Source organism: Stenella coeruleoalba (genome assembly GCF_951394435.1).
Source record: "Stenella coeruleoalba genome assembly, chromosome: 7".
Taxonomy (NCBI): Eukaryota; Metazoa; Chordata; class Mammalia; order Artiodactyla; family Delphinidae; genus Stenella; species Stenella coeruleoalba.
The window spans coordinates 43,159,873-43,184,599 of NC_137153.1; the positions used below are offsets into that span (position 1 = coordinate 43,159,873).

The following is a 24,727-nucleotide window of genomic DNA, read 5'->3' on the forward strand; positions in this document are numbered from 1 at the left end:
TGTTTAGGCTGCAGAGCCAGCTGCAGAGCTGTATAGCACTGTTGGCAGGAGATGGGCTGGCTCGAGAGCTGCCTGGAGGGGAACGTGGCAGATCACATTTCTTCAGCTCGTGCCAAATATTATTCAGATGCAGCTTTTCAGACAGACACAAATTGCTCATCCAATAAACACAGAAGGGCTAATCCCAAGACATTTATCAGAGTGGGGAAAGATGAGAGAAAAGACAGACACGAGAGGCCTTTGAGAGCTGGCCTGGTGTGGCTGGCCTGAGGGGAGGTGGGGAGACCTCCAGGCACTCCTGGGGTTTTCTTCTTAAGGGCCTGAAACCCAGCACCAGGGCTTTGGGATTTGCTTTCATTGTGACATACAAAGCCGGCATTGGTGCAAACACTTCCCCATGGTGAACAGAGTAGAAGAAATGAACACAGGCCAGGGTGACTCTGTGGGTAGTCAGCTCCCACCTCCAGTTGTCAGTGGTCATGGGGATTAGCTGTCTGCAGAGGCTGCGTACACTACCCCACCACGCACACAGAGAAAGTCCTCAAGGCATGCTGTGATTGTTCGCAGAGTTCTCAGGAGACAATGCTCCTGGCCTGGAATCTCTTACTTCTGCCTGACAAGTGTGAGGGCACAGCTGCTGAGAAACAGGTTGAGGGACACAGCTGACCACGATGGCAGGGGACCAGAGACATGGGGGCCCCCCATCCATACCAGAGCGCTGGCCAAGCCGTTGAGGTCCTTTGCGCGTCCCTTTCTGCTAGGACCTTCTAACGGGCCCCATGAACGTTCCTCTTCAAGGATTCTGCCCAGAAATGAAAGAAGTCAGGCCCTCCTCTGAGGCCCCATCTCAGAGCCCAGGGAGAGGAGGACCAGGTGAAGCCTCTAGAGTCAGGCTGGTCCTCCCACTGTCTGTGCCAGGGTCTGCGCCAAATGTGCCCAGCGGAGAGGTGGGAGTGCCCATTGGAGGGAAGAGGCACTGACTAGATCAGGGTGAGGGCATGGGAATAGTTGCCAACATTTATACAGTCAGGGACTATTCTCACTTTTCTCACAGCAACACGACGAGCTAGCTGTACTATTATCGGTACGACTTTCCAGTGGGGCACTGAGAGGTTAGATAGCTGCCTAAGCTCACCCAGTTAGGAAGGCTTCAGAATCTGTGCACTTAACTTGCCATACTGCCTGCAGGCCTATGGAGAGATGCGGTGGTTTCAGAAATGCCAGTTGTATGAGAATCCTTAGGAGAGTAGGATTTGGAGGCTGGAGACCCCAGACCTGGGATGGTGCCTTTGAGGCACAATGCTAAGGCAGGCTTCCACTGAGGACCTGGGGGCTCTATAATTAGGCTGATTAACTCTCTTAGTTTTCCCACAACTGAGAGGGGTCCTGGGCTGTGTATTTTCAGTTTTAAAACTGGGGCCACTGTGGGCTAACAGGGGTAAGTTGATCATCCTACCTGTAACGAAAGGGCTGGGCTTGGATCATCGTCTTCAGGACCAACCTGCAGGCCAACTTCCTCCTCACACTCCCTGGCTAGAGACTGACAGAGTGACGTGCTGATGGGGAAGGTGAGCAGAATAACAACCAGCTGGCAGCAGCTCTTTCCAGACACTTAGGAGGGGAGGACTACAATATCAGGTGGCAACAAAGCAGGGACACTGTAGCCCTCAGAACCTAGTGGGAACAGGTGCCTTCTGGCGTGGCCAGTCTTACACAACTAGAGAAACTGGGAAGTTCCCAGGTGAGGATTGGCAGGCAGGCCAGGTGGCTTCCAAGGAAGTCTGGGCAGGGCCCAGCTCGCTCTGCCTGCTGGGAGCAAGTTTCTATTCTGGTTCCTGAAACTTCATTCCTGCCAGGATGGCCTCTCCTCTACTCACTTGCTCGGTGACCCACATTGACTTGCATTCCTAGGCTCAGCAGCCCTTACCTTTCACCCTCTCTGATTTGTCCCCACCTGTTATATGACCATGGCTCTTTGTCAGTCTCTTTGATTGTAAAGATCTGAAATTCACTCGTGCAACACCTGGAAGATTCCAGTAGAAGGAGAATGGATCCTGAGGCACAGAATCCATGGGCAGAAATGCTATTAGGTCTCAGGAGGGACAAATGGGGCAAGAAGCCTCGGGAACTTGGGCAGTAATCACTCTGCACTTCTGGGCCCACTTCTCTTTGTGGTCTGTATAAAGCTGGAAGACATTGCAAGAGATTGTCCAGCTGCTCAAAATAAATTTGTTTCCTGGCCAAATGAAGTCAATCCAAGGCACTAAGAGAACTTCCAAATGAGATTGCTCAATCCCTGTCAGAGATTTTGGAGGATGAGTGCAGTAGGCAGAAGTCTGGAACATTGGTCATGTGCAAATGATCTTCCAGTTTTCAAAAAGGAGGGGTGGTAGTTAGTTTCTTTCTGTTACTTCGAACAGACTTAAGGGGAAAAAGGGAAAGGGGATTTGCCAGTTCACATAACCGATCAGTCCAGGGAGAGTCTGATATGGGCATAGCAGGGCACACCCCCCTGCCTCCTTTTTGGCTTCTTAGGCAGGCTCTTTCTGCATGGTAGCTGTAGGGGGCTGAATAGTGAACCTCCCAAATTCATGTCTACCCAAAACCTCAGAATCGATTTTATTTGGAAAGAGGGTCTTTGCAGATGTAATTAGTTAAGGCAAGATGAGGTCATACTGGATTAAGGTGGGCCCTATTTACAGTGATTTGTGCCCTAATAAGAAGAGGACGCATCAACAGAAGAAAAAGATACACACAGAGAAGGCCGTATGAAGACAGAGGCAGATTGGAGTGACGCAGCTAGAAGCCAAGGAATGCCAAGGCTGCTGGGAGCCACTGAAGATAAAAGAGGCAAGGCAGGATTTTTTCCGTAGAGCTTTCAGAAGGAGCATGGCCCTGCTGACATCTTGTGTTTGGACTTCTAGCTTTCAGAACTGTGAGAGCGTAAACTTCTGTTGTTTTAAGCCAACAAGCATGTGGCAGTTTGTTAGGGAGTCCTAGAAAACTAATACGATACCCTCAGCAACTCCAGGCTGGCCACCCTAGAGGAAAGGAAGAGGCTTTTTTCTCAACACATACAGAAATTTTGGGGCGGAGGGGATCTTTGCTTCCTGAACGTATCACTGTGGCTGAAGGGAAACAGTGCTCTCATTGGCCAGATATGAGTCCCACATCCATTAAGGGGACCGTGGTGAGGTTAGACTATCCCAACCACATGGGGAAGAGTGGACATCTTTTACCAGAATGAGGAGTGAATACAGGGAAGACAAAATTAACACCTGTCCATTACAGGGCGAAAAAGTTGATTCTGCAGACTATGCTCTCATCCAACAATAGATTTTTTTAAATATAAAGGAAGTAGAGGGACTTCCCTGGTGGTGCAGTGGGTAAGAATCTGCCTGCCAGTGCAGGGGACACAGGTTCGATCCCTGGTCTGGCAAGATCCCACATGCTGGGGAGCAGCTAAGCCTGTGTGCCACAACTACTGAGCATGCGCTCTAGAGCCCCTGAGCCACGACTACTGAGCCTGTGTGCCACAACTACTGAAGCCTGTGCGCCCGGAGCAACAAGAGCAACAAGCTCCTTAACAAGAGAAGCCACCACAATGAGAAGCCCATGCACCGCAATGAAGAGTAGCCCCTACTCGTCGCAACTAGAGAAAGCCCACGTGCAGCAAAGAAGACGCAATGCAGCGAAAAAATAATAAATAAATAAATAAATAAATTTTTTAAAAAATAAAGGAAGGAGACATTTCTCAGAACAATTTAGGGCAAGGACAATCAAATTTCTTTTTTGACAGGTCCCTGAACTGACAGGTCACAGAGCTGCATTTGATAGCCTGTCTGTTAGTAAACTGGGTCTTCAGTAAGGCTTTTAACAATCTCTGCCATGATATCCTTGTGTGGATAAAATGGGAAATATAGGTTAGATGACAGTATGATTAAGAGGAAAAGTAACCTGCTAAATGAGTGAACCTATGTCATTACATTTGTCCACTCAGCATGCAAACCCCTATCTTATTTTGCAAGAATTTTCTAATAATAATTTAGTACTAGAGGGCTGTAGTGCCCTGGCTCCCACCATGGAAGCAGAAAGGGGAAGATTTTCCTTTTCACTTCCTTGCAGCCAGGACTCAATCATGTGAATTAGGCTCAGCCACTCCCACCAAGGACTTTTAATTTTTAGGAGGTGAATTTAAGGGGCAGATGTAGTGTAGGAAGTATTCATGGCAACAGCAACAGCAGCTTGACCAGTCCTGCAGTGGTGATGTTGAGTGTTCCCTGGCAGTGGTGGCCGTGGCAGAGCAGTGGTGTAATTAACTGTTTATGCAATCAAAAACCTTGATTGGTACAAGGACTGTTTTTAAAAGGATTCAAGTTTCCACTGTTCCAGGATTTGTCTTCAGCTCTGTCTTTTTTTTTTTTTTTTTTTTTTTTTTGCGGTATACGGGCCTCTCACTGCTGTGGCCTCACCCGTTGCGGAGCACAGGCTCTGGACGCGCAGGCTCAGCGGCCATGGCTCATGGGCCCAGCCACTCCGTGGCATGTGGGATCCTCCCAGACCGGGGCATGAACCCGTGTCCCCTGCATCGGCAGGCGGACTCTCAACCACTGCGCCACCAGGGAAGCCCCTTCAGCTCTGTCTTTAACATGAACATCAAAAAGTGAAAGTTGTGTTAGAAGGCATTGGTGAAAGTACAGTATTTGGGACTATGGAGGTGAGTGATGGTCCTGTTCTCTTCCGTTGCTGAGACCCCAGCTGGAATGTTGAATTCAGTCCTGGGCACTGGTCTTTTATGGAGGAAAGTGACAAGCTAGAGCCTGGTCAAAGAAGAATGATCAAGACAGGGAAGGAACTCAACTATGAAGCATGAAGAACAGTAGAAATGATAGGTATTAGTCAGCCTAGAGAGGAATTGTCTTTAGGTTGGGAGAAGGCATATGTCTGATCTTTTTAAATAAGTTAAAGACCATCAAGGGACTTCCCTGGTGGCACAGTGGTTAGGAATCTGCCTGCCAGTGCAGGGGACACAGGTTCGATCCCTGGTCCGGGAAGATCCCACATGCCGTGGAGCAACTAAGCCCGTGTGCCACAACTACTGAGCCCACGTGCCACAACTACTGAAGCCCGCGCACCTAGAGCCCGCGTGCCTAGAGCCCGCGCACCACAATGAAGACTAGCCCCTGCTCCCCGCAACAAGAGAAAGCCTGCACGCAGCAACGAAGACCCAACGCAGAAAAAAATAAAATAAAAATAAAGACCATCAAGTGAAAGAGGATTCAGTTTATCCTCTGTGGCTCCATGGAACATAGCTAGCATCACTGCTACTAGTGAGTTTCAGCTTAAAACGAGAAGGGTTTAATTGTTGGGTCTGTGATATCCACAACAGAGCAGGCTGCCTCATAATATAGTGAGTTCACTGTCGCTGGAGGTGTGCACACAAAACTGGATGAACTCTCAGAGAGTATATTGTGTTGGGGGATCCTACTGTGTGGGGGTGAAGGAAGAGTTGGTGTCCTTCCAACTTCTCTCCAATTCTTAAATCTGATCAAGTCCATAGGACAGGTTGGGAAGGGCAGGAAACTGGAGGTGGGGAGACCAGAGGAATTACAAATTGTGAGTTATTAAAAAAAAAAAAAGGAATGGAAGATTGCATTATTCTGAATTCTTCACCACTCCCTGTACCCAATCCCTTTGCCATGTGACTTTGAAGTCCCTCCCACTAGAGACAGAATACACTTTCTTGTCCTGCTAATGTTGGGTTGGCCAAGTGATTTGCTTTGGCTCACGGAGTGTAGAAGTGACCACTCCAAGCATAGTCTCTAAGAGGCAATGGATTTTTTGCTCACCCATCTTGTGCTTTTGCCATTACCATGTGAAAAACATGCCCTTGGTAGGTATCACAGAATAGAGACACATGGAGTAGACTCATCTAGCCAACTTACAGACCTATAGCCTTAAGCAGAGCTGCCCCAGCTAACACATGGACACATGAGAGAGAAATAAATGCTTTATTGTTGTATAGCACTTAGATTTGGTGGTTATTTGCTATGTAGCATCATTATGGCAATAAGACAGATCGGACATTCTAACAGACTTTCAGATACAGTATTGAAGGCAGTTCTCAGGCTTCTGCTGGCCTTTCTAGGATCTGAGGAAGTAGCACTTGAGGGAAGGAACTCATCCCAACAGATTGTGGGTATATCCTGTCCTGAGTATAGATGTTGCTGGGAATGGATGGCCAAGGTCACTTTGTGGGGCACAGACCCAGTGCTGGAGGCACTTTGTGGGTTTGGGGTAAAGAGTGAGAGGAGGAAGCCAACCTCACTTCAGGTCATGGGAAGAAGTCCAGCTGGACACTCAAAAGAAAGGTGGATGGGAGTACCATCCTGAGAAACAGTTTGTGTTGTGGTGGATTAAAGATGACCACAAATTCTTTACCACATCTCTCATCAAGAGGTGAAGTCTATTTCCCCTCCTCTTGTATCTGGGCTGGCTCTGTGACTTGTTCTGACTGATAGAATGTGGCATATGAATGATAGAATGTGTCACTGAATAACTTCCAAGACTTGACCTTAACAGATCTTCCACTCCCTCCTATGCATTTGGAATATGCCTTCTTAGAGTCTAGCTGCCATGCTGTTAGGAAGCCCAAGCAGTCATGTGGAGAGGTCCACATGGAGGAAAACTGAGACCTTTGGCTAAGGGTTCCAGCTAAACACCCAGACAGCAACCAGCACTAACTTTTAGCCATGTGAATGAGGCCATCTATAACTTCCAGACATTCTATTACCCCAGCTGACACTATATGAAGCAGAAAACCACCTAGTTTTTCTAAGAAACCCCAATCAAGGTTTTTGACTGCAAAAACAGCTTACTCGGGTTTCCTTGGTGGCGCAGTGGTTGAGAGTCCGCCTGCCGATGCAGGGGACACGGGTTCGTGCCCCGGTCCGGGAGGATCCCACATGCTGCCGAGTGGCTGGGCCCGTGAGCCATGGCCACTGAGCCGGCGCGTCCGGAGCCTGTGCTCCGCAACGGGAGAGGTCACAGCAGTGAGAGGCCCGCGTACTGCAAAAAAAAAAAAAACAAAAAAAACCCCCAGCTTACTCAAAGTAAACTAAAACCTAGAGAAAAGATTAATTCTAGGGCACTCCCAGTAAAGTTTGGATAAAGTCAAGAATGTGACTGTGACTCTTTACGATCTCATAGATTTCAAGCAGTGTCTTATAGACCTCTCAGCTAGACAAAAGTGCTTCTAAGAATCTTAAGGATTTGTCCCATAGTACCCCGACTCACAGCCTAAAGAAGGTAGGAACTTATCTTAAGATTTGGGGATATAGTTTTTGTCTAATGGAGTGAAACTCAATAAGGTTCATGGGAAATGCACAATATTTTTGTTTATTTTCTTCCCCTCCAAGAGAATTGTACCAGCATAAGTACCACTAGCTTGGACTAAAATAGGCAAAGACAGTTCAAATGAAATGAGGACACTGGGCACTTAGCGAAGCAGACTGAACAAATTACTCTGCTGCAAACAAGGGAAAGGAGGAATGACCCAGAGGATGGAGCCAAGAGCCCGGAGGGTGAAGAGCCACAGAGAATCACATTCCCTGCTCCTGGAGCAGGGGGAATTGGTGACATTTGCGCTATTGGATCTCAGATTTCCTAAAGACCTAAGGACCGCTATGTACCTTTTATTACCCCTTTTTAAGTGGGAGTTTCTATTATGATTTTCCTGTCTCTGTCTTCCCATTGTATGTTGGATCTGTACGGGAAAAGATAACTTACAGGAAAGTTGCAAGTTTAGTACAAATACTTTTTTGGACTCTTTGAGAGTAAATTTCTGACATGATGCCACATTACCCAAAACCTTATGTGCATATTTCCAACATAACCACAATCATCAAAATAAATAAACATTATATGTTACTATCATCTTTTTTTGTGTGTGTGATGGCCCAACAGGGCAAATACTTTTATTTTTTTTTAATTAATTTTTATTGGAGTATGGTTGCTCTACAATGTTGTGTTAGTTTCTAATGTACAGCAAAGTGAATCAGCTATATGTATACATATATTCCCTCTTTTTTGGATTCCCTTCCCGTTTAGGTCACCACAGAACACTGAGTAGAGTTCTCTGAGCTATAGAGTAGTTTCTCATTAATTATCTATTTTACACATAGTGTCAATAGTGTGTATACGTCAATCCCAATCTCCCAATTCATCCCATCCACCCACTTCCTCCCTTGGTGTCCATTCATTTGTTCTCTACATCTGTGTCTCTATTTTGCAAATAAGATCATTTATACCATTTTTCTAGATTCCACATATATGCGTTAACATATGATATTTGTTTTTCTCTTTTTTTTTTTTTCTCGGTACGCGGGCCTCTCACTGTTGTGGCCTCTCCCGTTGTGGAGCACAGGCTCCGGACGCGCAGGCTCAGCGGCCATGGCTCACGGGCCCAGCCGCTCCGCGGCATGTGGGATCTTCCCGGACCGGGGCACGAACCCGTGTCCCCTGCATCGGCAGGCGGACTCTCAACCACTGCGCCACCAGGGAAGCCCTCTCTTTCTTTTTTTTTATATGTAACTCTTTTTTTATTCTTTCATTTTTAAATGGCAGTGAATTGCTTTTTTTTTTCTGTTCCTTTTATAATTTTTTTAAATTGGGATATAGTTGTTTTACAATGTTGTGTTAGTTTCTACTGTACAGCGAAGTGGAGTTCCCTGTGCTATACAGCAGGTTCTTATTAGTTATCTGTTTTATACATATTAGTGTATCTATGTCTATCCCAATCTCCCAATTCATCCCAGTCTCCCCTTCCCCCCATTGGTGTCCATACATTTGTTCTCTACATCTGTGTCTCTATTTCTGCCTTGCAAACTGGTTCATCTGTACCATTTTTCTAGATTCCACATTGTTTTTCTCTTTCTGACTTACTTCATTCTGTATGACAGTCTAGGCATAGACTGTTGGGGCCAGCTTCACCCTCACCAGTTCCCTGGTGAACGACTCTTGAATTTGTGTTCTAACTACAATAGTTCTTCCCCTCTTCCCTTCCCACATTATCAAGATGATCATAAGCATTCATTAACAAGTATTTTAACAAATATCTATTCAGTGCCAACTACGTGTCCGGTTCATTTCTAGGAGCTGAGGATATAGTAGTGAACAAGAGAGAAAGTTCTTGCACTCATGCAGCTGATCTTCTATTGAGACAGACAGACAACAAACAATAAATTAAATGTATAATTCTGGGTAGTGATACCTACTCTGAAAAAAATCAAGCAGGTTAAGCAGCTTTGGTTGGGGGACTATTCTACATAGTGTAGTCTGAGAAGACCTCTCTCATAAGGTGACATTTGAGAGATCTGAATGAAGTATGGGGCTAAGTATTTCATAAGTGTTTCAGGCTAAGTGAACAGCAAGTAAAAAGGTCCTGAGGCAGGAAGTAACAGGGCAAGTTCAAGGAATAGCAGCAGTTAGGTCAGTGTGGCTAAAGTACATAGAGCGCGGTAGAGGGTGATAGGAGAAGAGAGTGGGGAATAGAGATAGAAACCAGATTAGACGGGGCTTCTACGAAGTTGGAGTTCGTTCTCAATAAAATGGCATGAATTGATTTACGCTTACAAAGATCTCCCTAGCTGCTGTTTGGAGAATAGACTGGGGAGGGGGCATGGTGGAGGTAGAAGCAGGGTGACCAAGTAGGAGGCTACCTTATAACCCAGGTCAACATGATGGTGGCTTGGTCCAGGACAGTTAGAGCAGAATTAGCAAGTGGTTAATTCTGATAATTTGAAGGCAGCACTGACAAGACTTGCTGAGGGATTGGAAATGGCATTTAAGAATAAGAAAAGCACATTGAGGACACCTTTTAGGTTCGGGGCTCGGGGGAAATGGATGAACAACAGTGCCATTCTCTGAGGTAAGTAAGAATGGGAGTGGAGTGTAGGGCGTAGGTGCTGAGTTTGAGATGCCAGTAAGAGGGAGTGGAATATGAGTTGTTTGGTCAGGGCTGGAGATGGAAAATTTTGCAGTCATCAGCATACAGGTATTACTGAATATAAATCACACTCTTTTCTGTGTAGACAGAAAAGAGCATGATGGACTATGGCCTGGGGCCTTCAACAACCAGGAAAAAGAGAAGCCCAGAAAAGAGACAGAGGAGTGGCCAGTGAAATGAGGAAGATCAGAAAAGCCTGATGTCCAGGAAGCCAAGTGAAGAAAGTAGATTCTGTGTGATCACAACCACATGCCAACTCCTGAGCCTCAGTTTTCTCATCCATGAAATGGTGAGAGTAACAACTGCCCACTTCATGGTGTTGTTAGGATTGAGGCAATGTATGTAAAGCAGTTAACACTTGTGTCTGACTGGTATATAGGAAACTCTCAGCCTATGGTAGCATTGTTATTATTTCCTCCACTTCAGAGTAGGCTGCCACAGCCCTCAGCTTCCCCATCCACATAAGTGACAGCACCTCCATGAGTCCTTCTCAGAAATGAAGTGTTCCTGCTCACTCAGGCAACCAGGTGGGCCTGACGAGTGGCCTCTGGGTCAAATTTGAACCAAGTGACTTCAGTGCCTAAACCTCTCACCCACACAGCTTCCAGCCCTTACTTGCAAATCAACAAGTGGTAAATAAAGGTTTTAGAGCCAGAATTCTGCCTCTGCCTCTCACCAGCTATGGGATCCTAAGCAAGCTTCTTAACCTTCCTGAGCCTTGAATTCTATCTATAAAATGGGAACAATTCCTACTTCATGACATTGTGTCCAGGCCCGCGCGGACTGTAAATAAAGCCGGCTGATCTCCTCCTGCATGGCGGCGTGGGAGTCACTGGGGCTCTTTGACACCCTCCCACGCATCCCCACAACCTAGCTGGGCGGGTCTCTGGGATCCCCTAACCTGCGCTGTAGGACAGTGAGCTCAGAGAGGTGGAGACTCGTCCACTTTCTTTTCCGCAGGGCGCCGGATGAGCCGCGCCTAGTTGCTGGGCCCCCACCTCGGTAGAGGGGCCTAGCTCGGGCAAGGGAGGGGGTTCCGAACGCCCCAGAGACTCCCTCTTCCGCTGTCCTACCTCGGGCTGTGCGTCGAGGCCGTTTGCTGGGCAACCCTTCTCCGCCCCTCTTCCTGACCCTCCCCCCAGGTCTACCGAGGTCCACCGTCAGGAAAGCCGCCGCGGTCCCCGACCCCTCAAGACCACGACCAGTCTGCTCTGTTCTCCTCCCTTCTCTCTGACGCCGCGCTGCAGGCCCAGGCGCATAACCCAGCCCTTCAGCACCGCAGGAAGTGGCGGCTCCTCTCGGGGGCAGCTCGGAGGAAGAGGAGGAGGAGGAGGAAGAGTGGCTTAGTAGGGACCGAAGCCCCATGGGGCAGGCTGCTGAGGAGGGCGGCGTGAGGATCTGAGAGCTCAGCTCCAAGGCTGCGGGCTGCCAACTGCCGCCCCGAACGGCTCTGCCCCTGCGGCCCACCCTCCACAGGCCCCGCCCCGCACTCGGCCACGCCCCATACCGGCCCCGCCCCCAGCTCCTGTCCCGAAAACGCGGCTCCTACGGGCGGCCCTGCCCCCGCTCCGCCGGCGGCCTCGGCCTCGGCCCCGCCCCCGTCCGCGCCAGCCCCTAGTCTGCACTTTGCTTGCTGGGCTGCTGAGTCGGCCAGAGTCTGAGTTCCGCCGCCTGCCCGCCGGCGCCGCTCCCTCGCCCCCTCCCCCGATCCGTCCCCCAGTCGCAGTCTTGTGGCAGTGTCTGGCCGGAGGCCCGCGGGCGGGCCGCCCTCCCCGCGGTAGCCCACCCCCCCTCTTAAAGCGGCGGCGGGAAGATGAGGTTTCGGGAGCCGCTCTTGGGCGGCAGCGCCGCGATGCCGGGCGCGTCCCTGCAACGGGCCTGCCGCCTGCTCGTGGCTGTCTGCGCGCTGCATCTTGGCGTCACCCTTGTCTACTACCTGGTCGGCCGCGACCTGAGCCGCTTGCCTCAGCTGGTCGGAGTCCCCACACCGCTGCAGGGCAGCTCTAACGGCGCCACCGCCATCGGGCAGCCCTCTGGGGAGCACCAGCCCCGAGGGGCCGCACCGCCACCGCCTTCGCGCACCTCTTCCAAGCCGCGCTTGGGTGGCGCCTCCAACCCCGACGCGGACTCTCGCCCCGGCCCCGGCCCCGGCCTCGGGAGCAACTTGACTTCGGCCCCAGTGCCCCCCGCCACAGCACTGTCGCTGCCCGCATGCCCTGAGGAGTCCCCGCTGCTCGGTAAGGTACCATGCGCGTTCGCCCATGCCCTCTTCCTCGACAGCCAGTCAGTCTCCCTATTCCGGATCAGAGCCCCTAATCCCAAACAGGTTCCGGGCTGGATGGGGGTGAGAGGTTGGGAGGTGAGTCCCTTCGGATTCATGCTGGAGACTGGGTCGGGGACGGTTTAAGTAAGCCGTAGCCACCGCCACCCACCCACCCCCGATCCCAGAACCAGAGAAGGCCTTGGAGACTTCCCTGCTCTGGCCCAAGCCTCAAGAAGTTTTGGGAGTTTGAGTCTGCTTAGAACTCGGAGCAGCCTTCGCTCTGCTAACTCTGGTAGGGACTACGAGGCAGCTCAGAGTAACCCGCTCTCTCTAGTTTGGAACGCTGATGATGAGGCCTCCAGGAGGGAAGGGAGCAGACCTCCCAGGTCACATCTCCTGTCTTCACATAGAACCACTGTCTCCTGAGTGTGGGTTAACCCTTTTCCTAAGCTTTTGTGCAAGTGACTTGTCCCTAAACCTCTGGTTTTTTATCTATTAAATGGGAATAATAAGTGGTACCTGTTTGAGGGGGGTGTTTTGGAAGATTAGACCAAACAGTGTAAACAAGCATTTACAAGGATGAGGGTAACCCCTCAGTAAATTGTCACTATTGTGTTCAGTTCCTCCTCTGCTTAGATCCCTGCCCTGGGGCCCTCCTACCCTGCTTCCTGCCCTTGTAGCTTCCCAAGAGTAGGGCCCTCCCAGGGGCCGAGGGTATTTGTACCAGTATAATGTGTGTACCCTGGGGGCTGGAGGGCTAAAATATAATCAGTTAGCACCAAGTTGTCCTTTCCTGATAGCAGCAGCCTGGAGTCTCAGGTATCTTGCCCAGATGTTTTGAACCGGAACTCCAGCCTCTGTTTCAGCACAAGCAGAGAGCTTGGGTCGGTGGGTTTGCATTCCTTATGTCACGAGGAGGCTGAGCCCATGCCCACCGGGACCTCCCCTTGACCTGTAATCCACAGGCAGTCAGGCCCAAGGCAGCCACAGGTTGCTCCCAAGGTTACCAGACAGGTGGCTGCTCAGTTTCAATGCCAGGATGTAGAGAATGTTGTTCTGAGTGAGGGGCCCTGGCAGGAGAGCAGGCATCCTGCCAGTGGGAACTCTGTCACTTTTTCACAGAGCCCAGACAGAGCAGGCCTCCTACCCACTCTTGCTCAATTTCTCCAATAATTACTTCAATATTTTCATATCAAGTTTGGGAGGATGCTCCTGGAACTGGTCAGACATGAATTGTGGTAATAAAGGGGACTTTTTTTTTTTTTAAAGCAGAAACTTGAATTCTTTTGGACTTGATGGTTAGTCTGGGAAGCAGACTGGTCCTGTAAAATGAAATGGAATCTTTGCCATACTGCTAAGTGTCTGACCTCAGGCATGTTAGAACTCAGACTCTGAGTTCCTCAGAGTCTCTTTCTCTTGTGTAAAATGGGGTTGTCCATGCTTAACTCACAGAGTTATTTTCAGGACTAAATGAGATTGTGTATGTTAAGTACATGGCAAATAGGACCTGGGACTTGAAGTTTCATTTTTCTCAGACTCTGGAGATGGCTGTGAACAGCAGAGAAGGAGGAAGAGGGTTGGTGAGTTCTCAGACCCCAGAGAGGCCAGATTTTGATCTTTTGTTTTTAATTGTTGCCTGGATATTATGTAGAAGGAAAGAGAAATTAATTAGCAAGTTAAAGGAAAGTACCCCAAAGTTCATTAGATTGGTGTTTGAGGTGTAGGATCTTCTCAATGAATCATGAGAGGCAGTGGTGATCCACCTTGGTGTTGCCCAGTGACTGGGTGACGAGTTACTGCTGTTTCTGCGTTGACTCTGAACTGGTGGCACGAACAGACTTCCTGAGAGATACAGTTTTGGAGGGTAAGGGGAGAGGCCCTAGGCTTTCTGTAGCTTGTCCGCCTTTGCGTGACATGCATGGGACCGTGACGTTTCAGCTGCTGCGGAGGTAGCCCCGGAAGGTGAGGGTGGAGTGTTTTTCTTCACTTTTATTGAGCCCTTGGGTTTGAGGTTTGGGTGCTCTCTAAGTGGAGGCTCCTGGGTAGAAGAGAGCCTTGAGAAAGCTGAAAGTCTCCCGGGGAGTGTGTGGGCTGGGGGAGTCAAGCCCATCTGTTCAGCTGGGCAGGTGTCAGCCAAAGCCATTACGTGTTGGTTTCAAGGTTGGTGGGAGAAAGCATCCGTGGGGTTTAAAGCTGTGGCTTTTTCACTACTTGCAGTTCCTTTCCACAACTGGGCTGTACTTTCTGGTGTCCAAGGGTCTATGCCAGATGCTGTGATCCCTCCGGGCTGGTAGGTGGTGGGTAACGGGCATGCCCTTCCCTGCAGGAGCCAGGCACCAGACTGGGCTGCCGACGGGTCACTGTTGGATCTGTCCTGGGTTGTTAGAGCCTCAGGATAGACTTCAGATAGACTTGGGTTTGAATCCTGCCTGTGTCTATACTGTGCATTAGGGCAGGTTGCAGTGTTTGAAGCCATAGTAGGCTCTGCCCCGGGACACCTGCTGGGCTGCTGTGAGGCTTTCAGGAGTGAGGGCTGCAGGGGAAAGATGGGTCTTTCCTGAGGATTCCTGCAAGTTCCCCAGGGAGTTCTCCCGGGGAGTCCAGGCCTGTAGGCGCTGTCGTCTTGGCCCTTGGGCTGTGCGGCATCTCACTGACCATGGCAGTGAGGCTCCCTTTCTGGCAGCCTGGGTGTTTGCCTGAGATGTAGTCAGCCTGGGAGGAGCAGCAGCCTTGCGTTGAGTTACTTTTCCCGGAATGAATGTTTATCTGTGCTTAGATTTGGCGGCAGCTCCACGTGACTTGACTAGCACTGGCGCTGCCCGCCCAGAGGGGGGCTGGCTGGGGGCGGGGCGGGGTCAGTACCTCAGGTAGGACTGGTTAGGGGAGGCTGGGCTGACCTGGACAGTTGGTACAGTCTATGGGTGGGAGGCGGGTGGTGGTGAGTATAAGACTGCCTAAACCTGAGGCCGCTCTTGCCCAGCTATGCTTTGAAGAGAGCCTCTTCCTTTGTTCAGAAAAGGACTCTGATCTAGAGGTGGACACCAGAGAGTCACGGGCACTAGAGAGTCATGGGCACCTGGGCCAGCAAACAGCCACAGGTAGCCAGGGCCCTGGGAGAGCACTTATCCGTGAGCCGTTTTCCCCAGGTTTCATGGGGGGTGTCAGCCGAGCCTCTGCCATGGTTTGTACCCTTGGCAAGACAGAGCACTTGCTGGGTGTCTGCCGGGCTCTCGGCTGTCAGGTGTTTCTCCACCAGCACACTGTTCCCGCTTCTCCCCCTTCCCCCATATGCACACATGTGGACACAAGCACGCTGCCTGGGACATAGTGTACTTTGAGGACATCTGTCTTGGCCTCAGCTCCGGAAGGGGCTCTCTCTCTTCTTTGGGATGAGTCCTAGAGCCTCATCACCTTCTGGCTTGCGGTGGAGCCTCATCCTGGGGGTTGGGGAGGCACCAGGAGCCTCCCCTGTGTCCAGATCTTTAAGCTTTGGGACGTTAGGTAACTAGTTTTGTAAACCAGTTTTGTCCTGTTGCTTTTCCTGGGGAAGATAATTTCTTGACCTACACACTGACATGCCTTCTTGTCTAACAGTCTGAGGTGGAGAAATACCCTCCATGACTATTTGGCTCACTTTTTTCCACTCAGCCTGATGGTCGCAGAAGTGTCTCCTGCCTGTTGTAATTTGTCCCAGACTCTGAGCAAGCACGGGGGCCTCCACCTGATGAACCAGGTGCAAGTTCCTTGGGTTACAGGTTGCAAGAGCCACATGTGAGATTGGAGTCAAACCGCAGCATCTTGGAACCACAGCATCCCAGGATGGGTCTCTGCAGTTCCCTGGCCCCCATCCCACATTGTGCTAGAGGGGAACGGTCTTGCCTCAGGCCATACAGCCAGGCAGTAGCCAGCTGGGGCTGGAAAAACCAGGTCTCCTTTTTCCCAGTCTAATGCTTTTCCTTAAAGTTATTGCCCAGTAGACACTTAGTGCAGAGGCTCAGGGTGGCCTAATGTGGCACTAAGTTTGGGAAGATCCCTGCTAGGTGTGTCTGTGGGTCCATCTGAGAGGTCTGATAACGTGACAGCTTTCCTGGATTCAACAATATGCCTGTCCTAGTCTGGGTGCTAGAGCTACAGAGAGGGAGATGACAAAATGCCTTCTCTTTTGGAACTCACAGTTTAGGCAGAGGAGGCATAATTAAACCATGCCGATGTCATTTAGGGAAGCCAGAGTGTGTGTGTGTGTGTGTGTGTGTGTGTGTGTGTGTGTGTGTGTGTGTATGTTTAGTCTCTGCCTCCCTAGCCATCCCCTTCCCTTCCTTTCTTCCTTCTTTCTTTCCCTTATTCAGAAACCCAGAGTTGGTGTTAAAGTTCTCCAGTTCCGGTTTTATCTGATTGTGTGAAAATGTTCCTCTAATTTCTGAAGCCGTGCATTAGCTCTGGGGGTAATCTTTAACTTGCTGCTTTATAATGACTATAATGATACATCAGCAGCCATATGGTTGGGTATTACGGTCTTTGGATAGCAGCAGAGTAGGGGTTTCCAGGCTGGGGCTAGACTAATTTATGGTTTGGGAAAGACGGGACAGTTAATGCCCAGGTAGTCCCAGCCCTTCCGTGGATTCCACCCTGGGGACCTTCCAGACTTTGGGGGCAGGGCCAGGAGGCTCATACCCTTCGGGCTCAGCTGGGCTCTGGATGTGTGTGAAAGGGGCCCAGGCATCCTGGGGCCAAGCCAAACCTGGTGATTTCTTCACTGACCGTTTACCCAGTGCCTCCTATGCCTTATTCCCTCCTCAGTGTTCCTTGCCTGTACTTGATAAGAAGCAGAGACTGAAATTCTGCTTGAATCCATGTCCACCTGGAAATTCCAGTTATTCTTATCTGGTTAAGCAGCAGTCCAGTTGTTTTAGGACAGATAGTCTAACTCCCTTGAGGGCTTCCGCTGTGGCCATTTTACCTTTGCCTCTGGTACTGCCCATGTGGCCCAGGTGATGAGGTCACTGTAAGACAGACCCTGACTCCTGGGGAGTTAGCAAGGCATGAGATTGGATTCGGTGATCTCCACAGGGTCCCTCCTGTCCCTTAACTTGGCGAGGGATCCTGAGAGCCAGACTGTGGCTGTGATTGCAAAAGTCTCAGTTGTGAGGCCCTCTGTGTTTACCTGGGCCTACGCAGGTCGCCGGCTTGGGGGAGAGATCTTGGATACTTTTCTAAAGGTCAGAGACCTCCAGGTTGGAAGGTTGTGGTGGCTTGGCGGGTAGGGGACAGGGTCTGGCGGGGAGCTGGTTCTGGGAGAACGTGGCCTAAGGGGATTCGTCCTTAGGAGGCAGAAGGGCTGAGTCACACTCTCAGTGTTTCAGGTTCTACTTTTCAGCCTGGCTCAGCCCGCCCCTTCCTTGCACAAATGAAGGCCAGGGGCTGTATTATTGGCTGTTGCTGAATTCTTGGGCAGTGATTTTAATGTCTGGTCTGGGTGTGTAATGTAGCTGCTTCTCTTTCCCCCTGCCGCCTCTCCAAGCCCCTCACAAAGCCCTGAGAGAGAGGAGGAGGATTTGTCTCCCTGGGATGCCAGGGTTGTGGGTCTTTGCTTTTGCCTGTTTTTTTAAGGAGTAGGTAATCTCTTCCTCCTTTTTGTAAAAAGTAATGCAGGCTCATTGAAAACCGTTTGAGAAGTTAAAAGAGGTTGAAAAGCACATCTATATTCCTATCACCTAGAGGACGCATGTTGGCAAATTTCCTGCTAGTCTTTTTTCTTGTACATGTTTCAGAATTTAGTTGATATCTTTATAAATGGATAGATAGATTGGTATAGTTAGATATAGATATAGATAGCCTGGTGTCCAGGATTTTTCCCTTAAGATTCTGTCACAGGCTTGGTCCTACACCTTTAAAAACAACAAAGGGTATAACTTTTATTATTCAGCTGTTGCTGAACACATACAGATAGTTTTTGTTTTCTTGTTAGTGGTCCAGTGAGGCTCACGCCTAAAGCTTTAGGTACTTTTTGGATTGTTTCTGTAGTAGAGTTTTCTAAAAAGGAAGAAAAGGGATGAATGCTTTTTGAGAAGGGCTTGGTTTTTAAACCAGTCTTACTAAAGGACAGACTCATTGAAAATTTCAGGTTTGCTTAGTGGTGGCAGATGAACATCATTTATTGCTGAATAAAAGATGTGTCTAGAATTCTGATTAAAAACTAGGTGCAGGGGCTTCCCTGGTGGTGCAGTGGTTTCCCTGGTGGCACAGTGGTTGGGAGTCCGCCTGCCAACGCGGGGGGCGCGGGTTCATGCCCCGGTCTGGGGGGATCCCGCGTGCCGCGGGGCGTCTGGGCCCCTGAGCCATGGCCGCTGAGCCTGTGCGTCCGGAGCCTGTGCTCTGCAACGGGAGAGGCCGCGACGGTGAGAGGCCTGCGTACTGCCAAAAAAAAAAAAAAAAAAAAACACAACTAGGTGCAGGAAGCGATTGGGGCAGGGGCAGAGGGCCAGGCTGCAGGACGGACTGTGCAGCGGGGGTGATGCCCTAGGAGTCAGCTTCCTCAGGAATTGCTCCGTTTGTCTTCTTAGCAGCCAAGTCCCTGGGCCGGGCTTATGTGCATGGCCCTGGGGCCATGGTGCTGGGTGAGCACCAGTGCTAACCCAGTGCTGGTGATGTGACTGAGATGTGACCGTGTCCACAGGAGGTGTGGGAACAAGCTAGCAAACCAGGTTCTGAAACATACAGCACAGTTCTCCTACCTCCAGAGGGTCCGGAGATCTGGAGAAGGGCCAGGAGGTGAGAACCTGTAGGTTTCTGGGAATTCCTTTCAGGAGAAGCCTCAGAGACCATCAGAGCTGGCACTCAGGCTCTTCACAAGACGCCTGTTTTGAAGTTATGCCACTTTGTCCTCACTGGAGCTAAATTGACCTCTTCTGAGGGGCACTTTGGATTTGGGACTCTGCCGAGGGTCACTGGCCCAGAGGCTGTGGGTCAAGGGGGAGGCTGCACTGTGGGAAGGGGCAGGGTATGTCAGACCAGCGTGACGAGTAGGGTGTGAGGTCAGGCTCCTTCCTGCCTCACCACGTGGGTCTCCAGGTCCTGGGGAGGGGCCCTGGCAGGGGTTTCAGTAACTACCTGGCCTCATGACAGGTTGCATTCTGAAAATGCCTTTAAACATTTCTTTAAAAGTTTCTTCCTGTTTTGCATAATGTCCTTTTGCCTTTGACGTTCCTGAAACTGAACTGCAGGGCTGTCGTTGTGTTTCAGGACACCACCAGCTTGAAAAAACAGGAAAGGACTCCCAGTTAGGGTGGACCTAGGGAAACTGGTATTTGCAATATAGGAACTCAGACACTTGGCATGGAGGTGTTAGGTAGCTCCTGTCATTCAGATGATTGCTTCAGGCAGCCTGGGCAGGGTGCCCCCCTGGCTGAGAATGGGTAGACTTGAATCTTCCCTCCAAAGTCAGAAGGGCACTCGCCCCTGAGGAAGAGGATGAATGGGGACTCATTTGCTCATTCAGCAAACTTTTCTGGGTAACTATGCTATATGAAGCATAGGAGACAGACATGACCAAGGGCTGGCGCCCACTCCCGGGGAGCCCCTCAGCGGTGGGCAGATCCTGGCAAAGAGAGGACGAAGCATGGGTGTTCCCAGGGCACTAAGGAGGTACAGGGAGCTGGATGGGTGGTCTGGGTCAGGGCCAGAGTCAAAATGAAGGGCCTTTCTTCCAAGCACTGATTTTTAGCATCCCTGTCTCTCAGCATGTTTGAACAGTCTCCCTGGTTGGGAGGGGCAGGGGTCTACTGCCTGTCATTTCCTCTAGTTGCTGTTACATGGGGAGACTGCCATAACTGAAGTCCCAGCTGTTGCATGCAGTTGCCGGCAGGGCAGGAGAGGACAGGAAGTAGAGGCGGCGTGAAGGAAAGATGATAAAAGAGAGAGATGGTGTAGCTGGGACTGTGCTGGACGAGGGAAGGCCGAGGATAGCTAGACTGAGGGACCAAAGGGAGGAAGGAGAAGGGAAGAGGTCAGAAGGAGGTGCTTGTGGTCTGCAGAGCATGGGGGCGAGCCTTGAGGGCCTCTGGAGCGAGGATTCTGAATTCTGGTTCTAGCTCATTATATCATTTAGGGCAAACCCCGACTGCCTTGGTCCCTTCTCCCCTCTCTGAAGTTTGAGTCATGCTAAACCTGTTGGTCTTTAGTGCCCTTCCTCTTGTTCCTCCTGGAGTCTAGGCTGGGGTGGAGGGAAATCCTGGTCATATCTGCAACGTTAAAGCCCTCTGAGAGTTCCTGTGAGGCTCGTTACCCACTACCCATTTCAGGGGTCTCGTGGTGAGGCTTCTGCTGAAGATTTTGTCGTCTCTGTTTAAGCAGGCATAAAGATTTTTAGGTGGGTGACCTTTGAAATGGCGTGGGTAGTGTTTCTTTCTATCATGCTGACTAGCTGTGTGATTTGGGAAAGCTGTTATCCTCCCCGTGCCTCACTGCTCTCACCTGTAAAATGAGGATAATAAAAGTACCTCATAGATGTTGTGAAGTTAATAGGCACAAAAGGGCCTGAAACAGTGCCTAACACAGAATAAGCTCCAAATATATGTTGTCTTTTATTGGTAGTACTAATAGTTCTTATTTGTGAAGATTTTGGCATTTGCTTTGTAGGATTTCTTCTTCTTCCATTGAAAATGCAATGTCACCACATTAAATGTTTAAAAATGTATCATTTTACTCCCTACCATTGTAACAAAACATGCATCTATCACTGTAACAAAACTTGCCATTACTTTCCAAATGCATACATGTTTTACACTGTTGCAACCATAGTGTGAACTATTTTGCCTTCTGCTATATTTGTTCAACATTATCTTATAAACTGTTATGTTGCTTATAATTGTCAGAATTATCTTTAGTAGCTGCTGTCTAAAATCCTTATGGCTATTCCCTTAGCGCTCAACATCACGTTTCACCGTCACAGATCATCTTGAACATCTTTGCTGCATGTAGCTCCTTGCTTCAGTTGAATTATTTCCTGGGGATAAATTCCTAGAGGGGAATTTCCAGGCCAGAGGATATGGTCATCTTTAGGACACTGGTTCACACTGCCACTTTGCTTTCCTGGAGGGCTGGAATAATCCACAGGCCCTAAACTGTAAATTCCAGGGACAGGGGTATGGGCTTTTAAAGAGTGTAGATTCCAAGAGAGAGTCAGATTTATCTGGAGTTTCACCCTTATACTCTCAGCTCTCTGTGTGTGAGCGTGTGTGAAGTTCCCTGTGTAGGACACTGCACCTGCTCTGGACATGAGGCTTTTCCTACAAGCCATTGCTTCTGGGCAGTTCCTGCTGAGGTTACTGGGTATCCACAAAGGAGCCTTACTGGTGGCTCTTTCTACACTTCACACACACACCTTTGCCCCAAATGTTGATTTACACAGCATAAGGACCTTTCCTTCTTCCTTTATTTGTGGAGTCAAACCTGTAGATTGTGGACAGATCCTAGCTTTAAAAGCCTGGCTTTAAAATGTTGTTGATCTAAAACTTTGCAGGTTGGTTGCTGGAAACACTGCATGCAGAACCCATGTTTGACTCTAATGGGTTAGCCTGGGCACCTGACCATTTACCCCATGCGGACGAACTCTGATCTGACAGCCCTGGTTTATGGGTTCCAGACATGGGGCCCAAATGAAGAAAGGCCTTTAAATTATATTGGGTATAAATAAGTTGATCAGTAGCCCAAGGTCTGCAAGCATGAATTGCCGTTTCTGTCCCTGTAGCCACCCCCCATGCACATGCCTCTTTTGTAGACACACAGGAGCCTGCTACTTGCATAAATGTAGGAATGGCTTTAGAGCTAGTGATTTCAGTGACCAAAGGTTTACAGACTCAATAGACGGAGTGCATTCAACCTGTGACAGCTGCTCTATTCATCTTGTAGCCCCTCCACGTGTCCTCTCTTCTGCTGCATTCCTCAGCAATCAGCTGTGACTTAACAGGGTACTCTCAGGGGTCCATTTGGAGCTAGGCCAGAGCTGCTGTCAAGAAGCATCTTGCTCCTGGGGGACCCAGGGCAAGAATTCCTTCCTGTGTAAAGTGGAGAGGTAATTCCTACCTCAGAGGTTTGATAAGAGGATTGGACGAGATGAGGTACTTGGTAATGGCAGTACTTTGTCTTTTGATCAATGCATCCCCTTGGGCAGCAAAGGTATACATTCAATACAGTAGACTGCAGGGTAAAAGTTTTTTCAAAGGAAGTTTTTTCCCCCCGCTGCCCTGGGGCAGTGAAGAGGAGGAGGAAGAGGTCTGAGACTGTAACCACAGTTTAGGGACAGGATTTAGCCTGGAGCCATAGTTTGGTAGAGATATTGGCCTGGCTTATCTGAGCAGACCCCAGGCCACAAGGAGAAGCCTCCATCTTGTTGAATCCACAACACTGGGAACTTGGAGTGCAGGTTGCTGTGTCTTAGGCATGCCAGGATTCTGTGGTCGTCCAGAGCCTTCCCTTCTCCATGTGGCCATTGTTCGTCAGCGTCCTGGGGAGAGGCCATCACAGATTATATGTAGCTGAGTGGTCGGGGAGAGGAGCTGGAGGGAGCATTGGATATTTGATGGAGTCTCAGGGGGTAAGAAAAGGGCTGTGTTAAAAAAAAAAAAATGAGGGCTGGACATAGGTGGGCTTAGGCTGGGCTGCCCAGTGGCCTATACCGGTGTTGTTAGAAAACCTAAGACACAGGCCTGTAGATCACCTGTCTTTACTCTACCCAGGGGCTGGTGATGGAAGCCAGGATGCCAAGCCCTGAAGTTCAGTTTTGACATCAACCTACTGAGTGATCTGAAAGAAGTCATGTTCTCTCACTGGGCCTCACTTTGCGCATCTATAAAACGAGATGAGGGGGTTGGCCTGGATATTCTCTGGAGTCTCTTCCTGCCTGGGAATTCTGATGTAGCCTTGTACTCCTGCCTAATACAGCTTAATGTCTTGGCCGCAGGTGGGCCAGCCGTGTAGAGCTGGGTGACTGTCAGTGCACCCTGAGCCAGGATTGAGTCAGTTACTGGACAAATCCACACCCAGCTGACCCTTCCAGCAATTCCAGTTTCTAGGCCCCAAGTCACAAGTAAATTGGTCAGCTTGAAAACCCAATCAGTGGGAGCTGCTGTGAATCTTGGGTTCTAGGCTCCAGCAATAATCATACCAACCACTCCCACAACAGGTAATGCTTACTCAGCACTTACTGACATGCCAAGTGTGGGAAAAGTACTACATATGCATTATTTTCAGTAACTCTCACAGCAACACTTTTTCTTGCCTAATTGACCTGGTTAGACCTTCCAGCACATTGTTGAATAGATGCAGTAAGAGAGGACATCCTTGTCTTGTTTCTGATCTTAGGGGGAAAACATTCAGTCTTTCACATTCAGTCTTTAAGTATGATGTTAGCAGTGGGATTTTTGCAGATGCTCTTTATCAGGTGAGGAAGTTCCCTTCTGTTCCTAGTTTGTTGAGTGTTTTTTTTATCATGCATAGGTGTTGATGTGTTTTGTCACATGCTTTTCTGTGTCTGTTGAGATGGTCATGTGGTTTTTGTCATTTGTCATTCTGTTGATACGGTGTTTCTCAGGTATACATCACACTTGAATCCCTGGGATAAATCCCACTTGGTTGTGGTGTGTCATCCTTTTTCTATGCTGCTTGCTTCAGTTTCCTAATATTTTTTTTGAGAATTCTTATTCATAAGAGACATTGATCTATAGGGATTTTTTTCTGGTTTTATTGAGGTATAATTGGCAAATAAATCTGTAGTTTTCCTTCTCATCCTTCTCATGATGTCTTCGTCTGAATTTGGTATCAAGGTAACACAGCCTCACAGAATAAGTAGGGATGTGTTCCCTCCTCTTCAGTTTTGGGGAGAGTTTGTGAGGGTTGTATTAATTTTTCTTTAAATTTCTGGTAGAATTCACTAGTGAGACCATCTGGGCCTGGGCTTTTATTTGTGGGAAGCTTTTTGATTACTGATTCAATTTCTTTATTTGTTACAGGTCTATTCAGATTTTCTTTTTATTCTTAAGTCAGTTTTGGTAGTTTGTGTTTTCCTAGGAATTTGTCTACTTCATCTAAGTCATCGAATTTGTTGGCATACAGTTATTCATAGTATTCCCTATAATCCTTTTTATTACTCTAAGGTTGTTAGGAATATTTCTGCTTTCATTCCCAACTTTGATAATTTGGTCTTCTCTCTTTTTTTTTCCTTGGTCAGTCTAGCCAAAAGTATGGCATTTTTGTTGATCTTTTCAAAGAACCAACTTAGGGTTTGTGGATTTTCTCTATTATTTTTCTGTTCTCTATTTCATTAATTTCTGCTCTAATCTTTATTATCTTCTTCCTTCTGTTTTGCTTTAGCTTTGGGTGTAGTTTGCTTTTCTTTTTCTTAAAACCCTTTTTAAGGTGGAAGGTTAGGTTATTGATTTGGGATCTAAAGATCACATACTTTT

General features: G+C 49.0%; 1 protein-coding gene across 2 annotated transcripts in view; it reads left to right on the forward strand.

Annotated features, from left to right (window-relative positions):
- The first annotated feature begins 11,695 nt into the window (after positions 1-11,695).
- Positions 11,696-24,727, forward strand: part of B4GALT1 (beta-1,4-galactosyltransferase 1) — a 50,746-nt gene continuing 37,714 nt past the window's right edge. For both annotated transcript variants that reach the window (XR_013829167.1, XM_079927374.1), the window contains exon 1: positions 11,696-12,243. Coding sequence is in view for 1 of the 2 variants with exons in the window: in XM_079927374.1 (XP_079783500.1) it covers positions 11,820-12,243 (424 nt within the window). In the remaining variant the exon portion in view is untranslated. The remainder of the gene's footprint in view (positions 12,244-24,727) is intronic.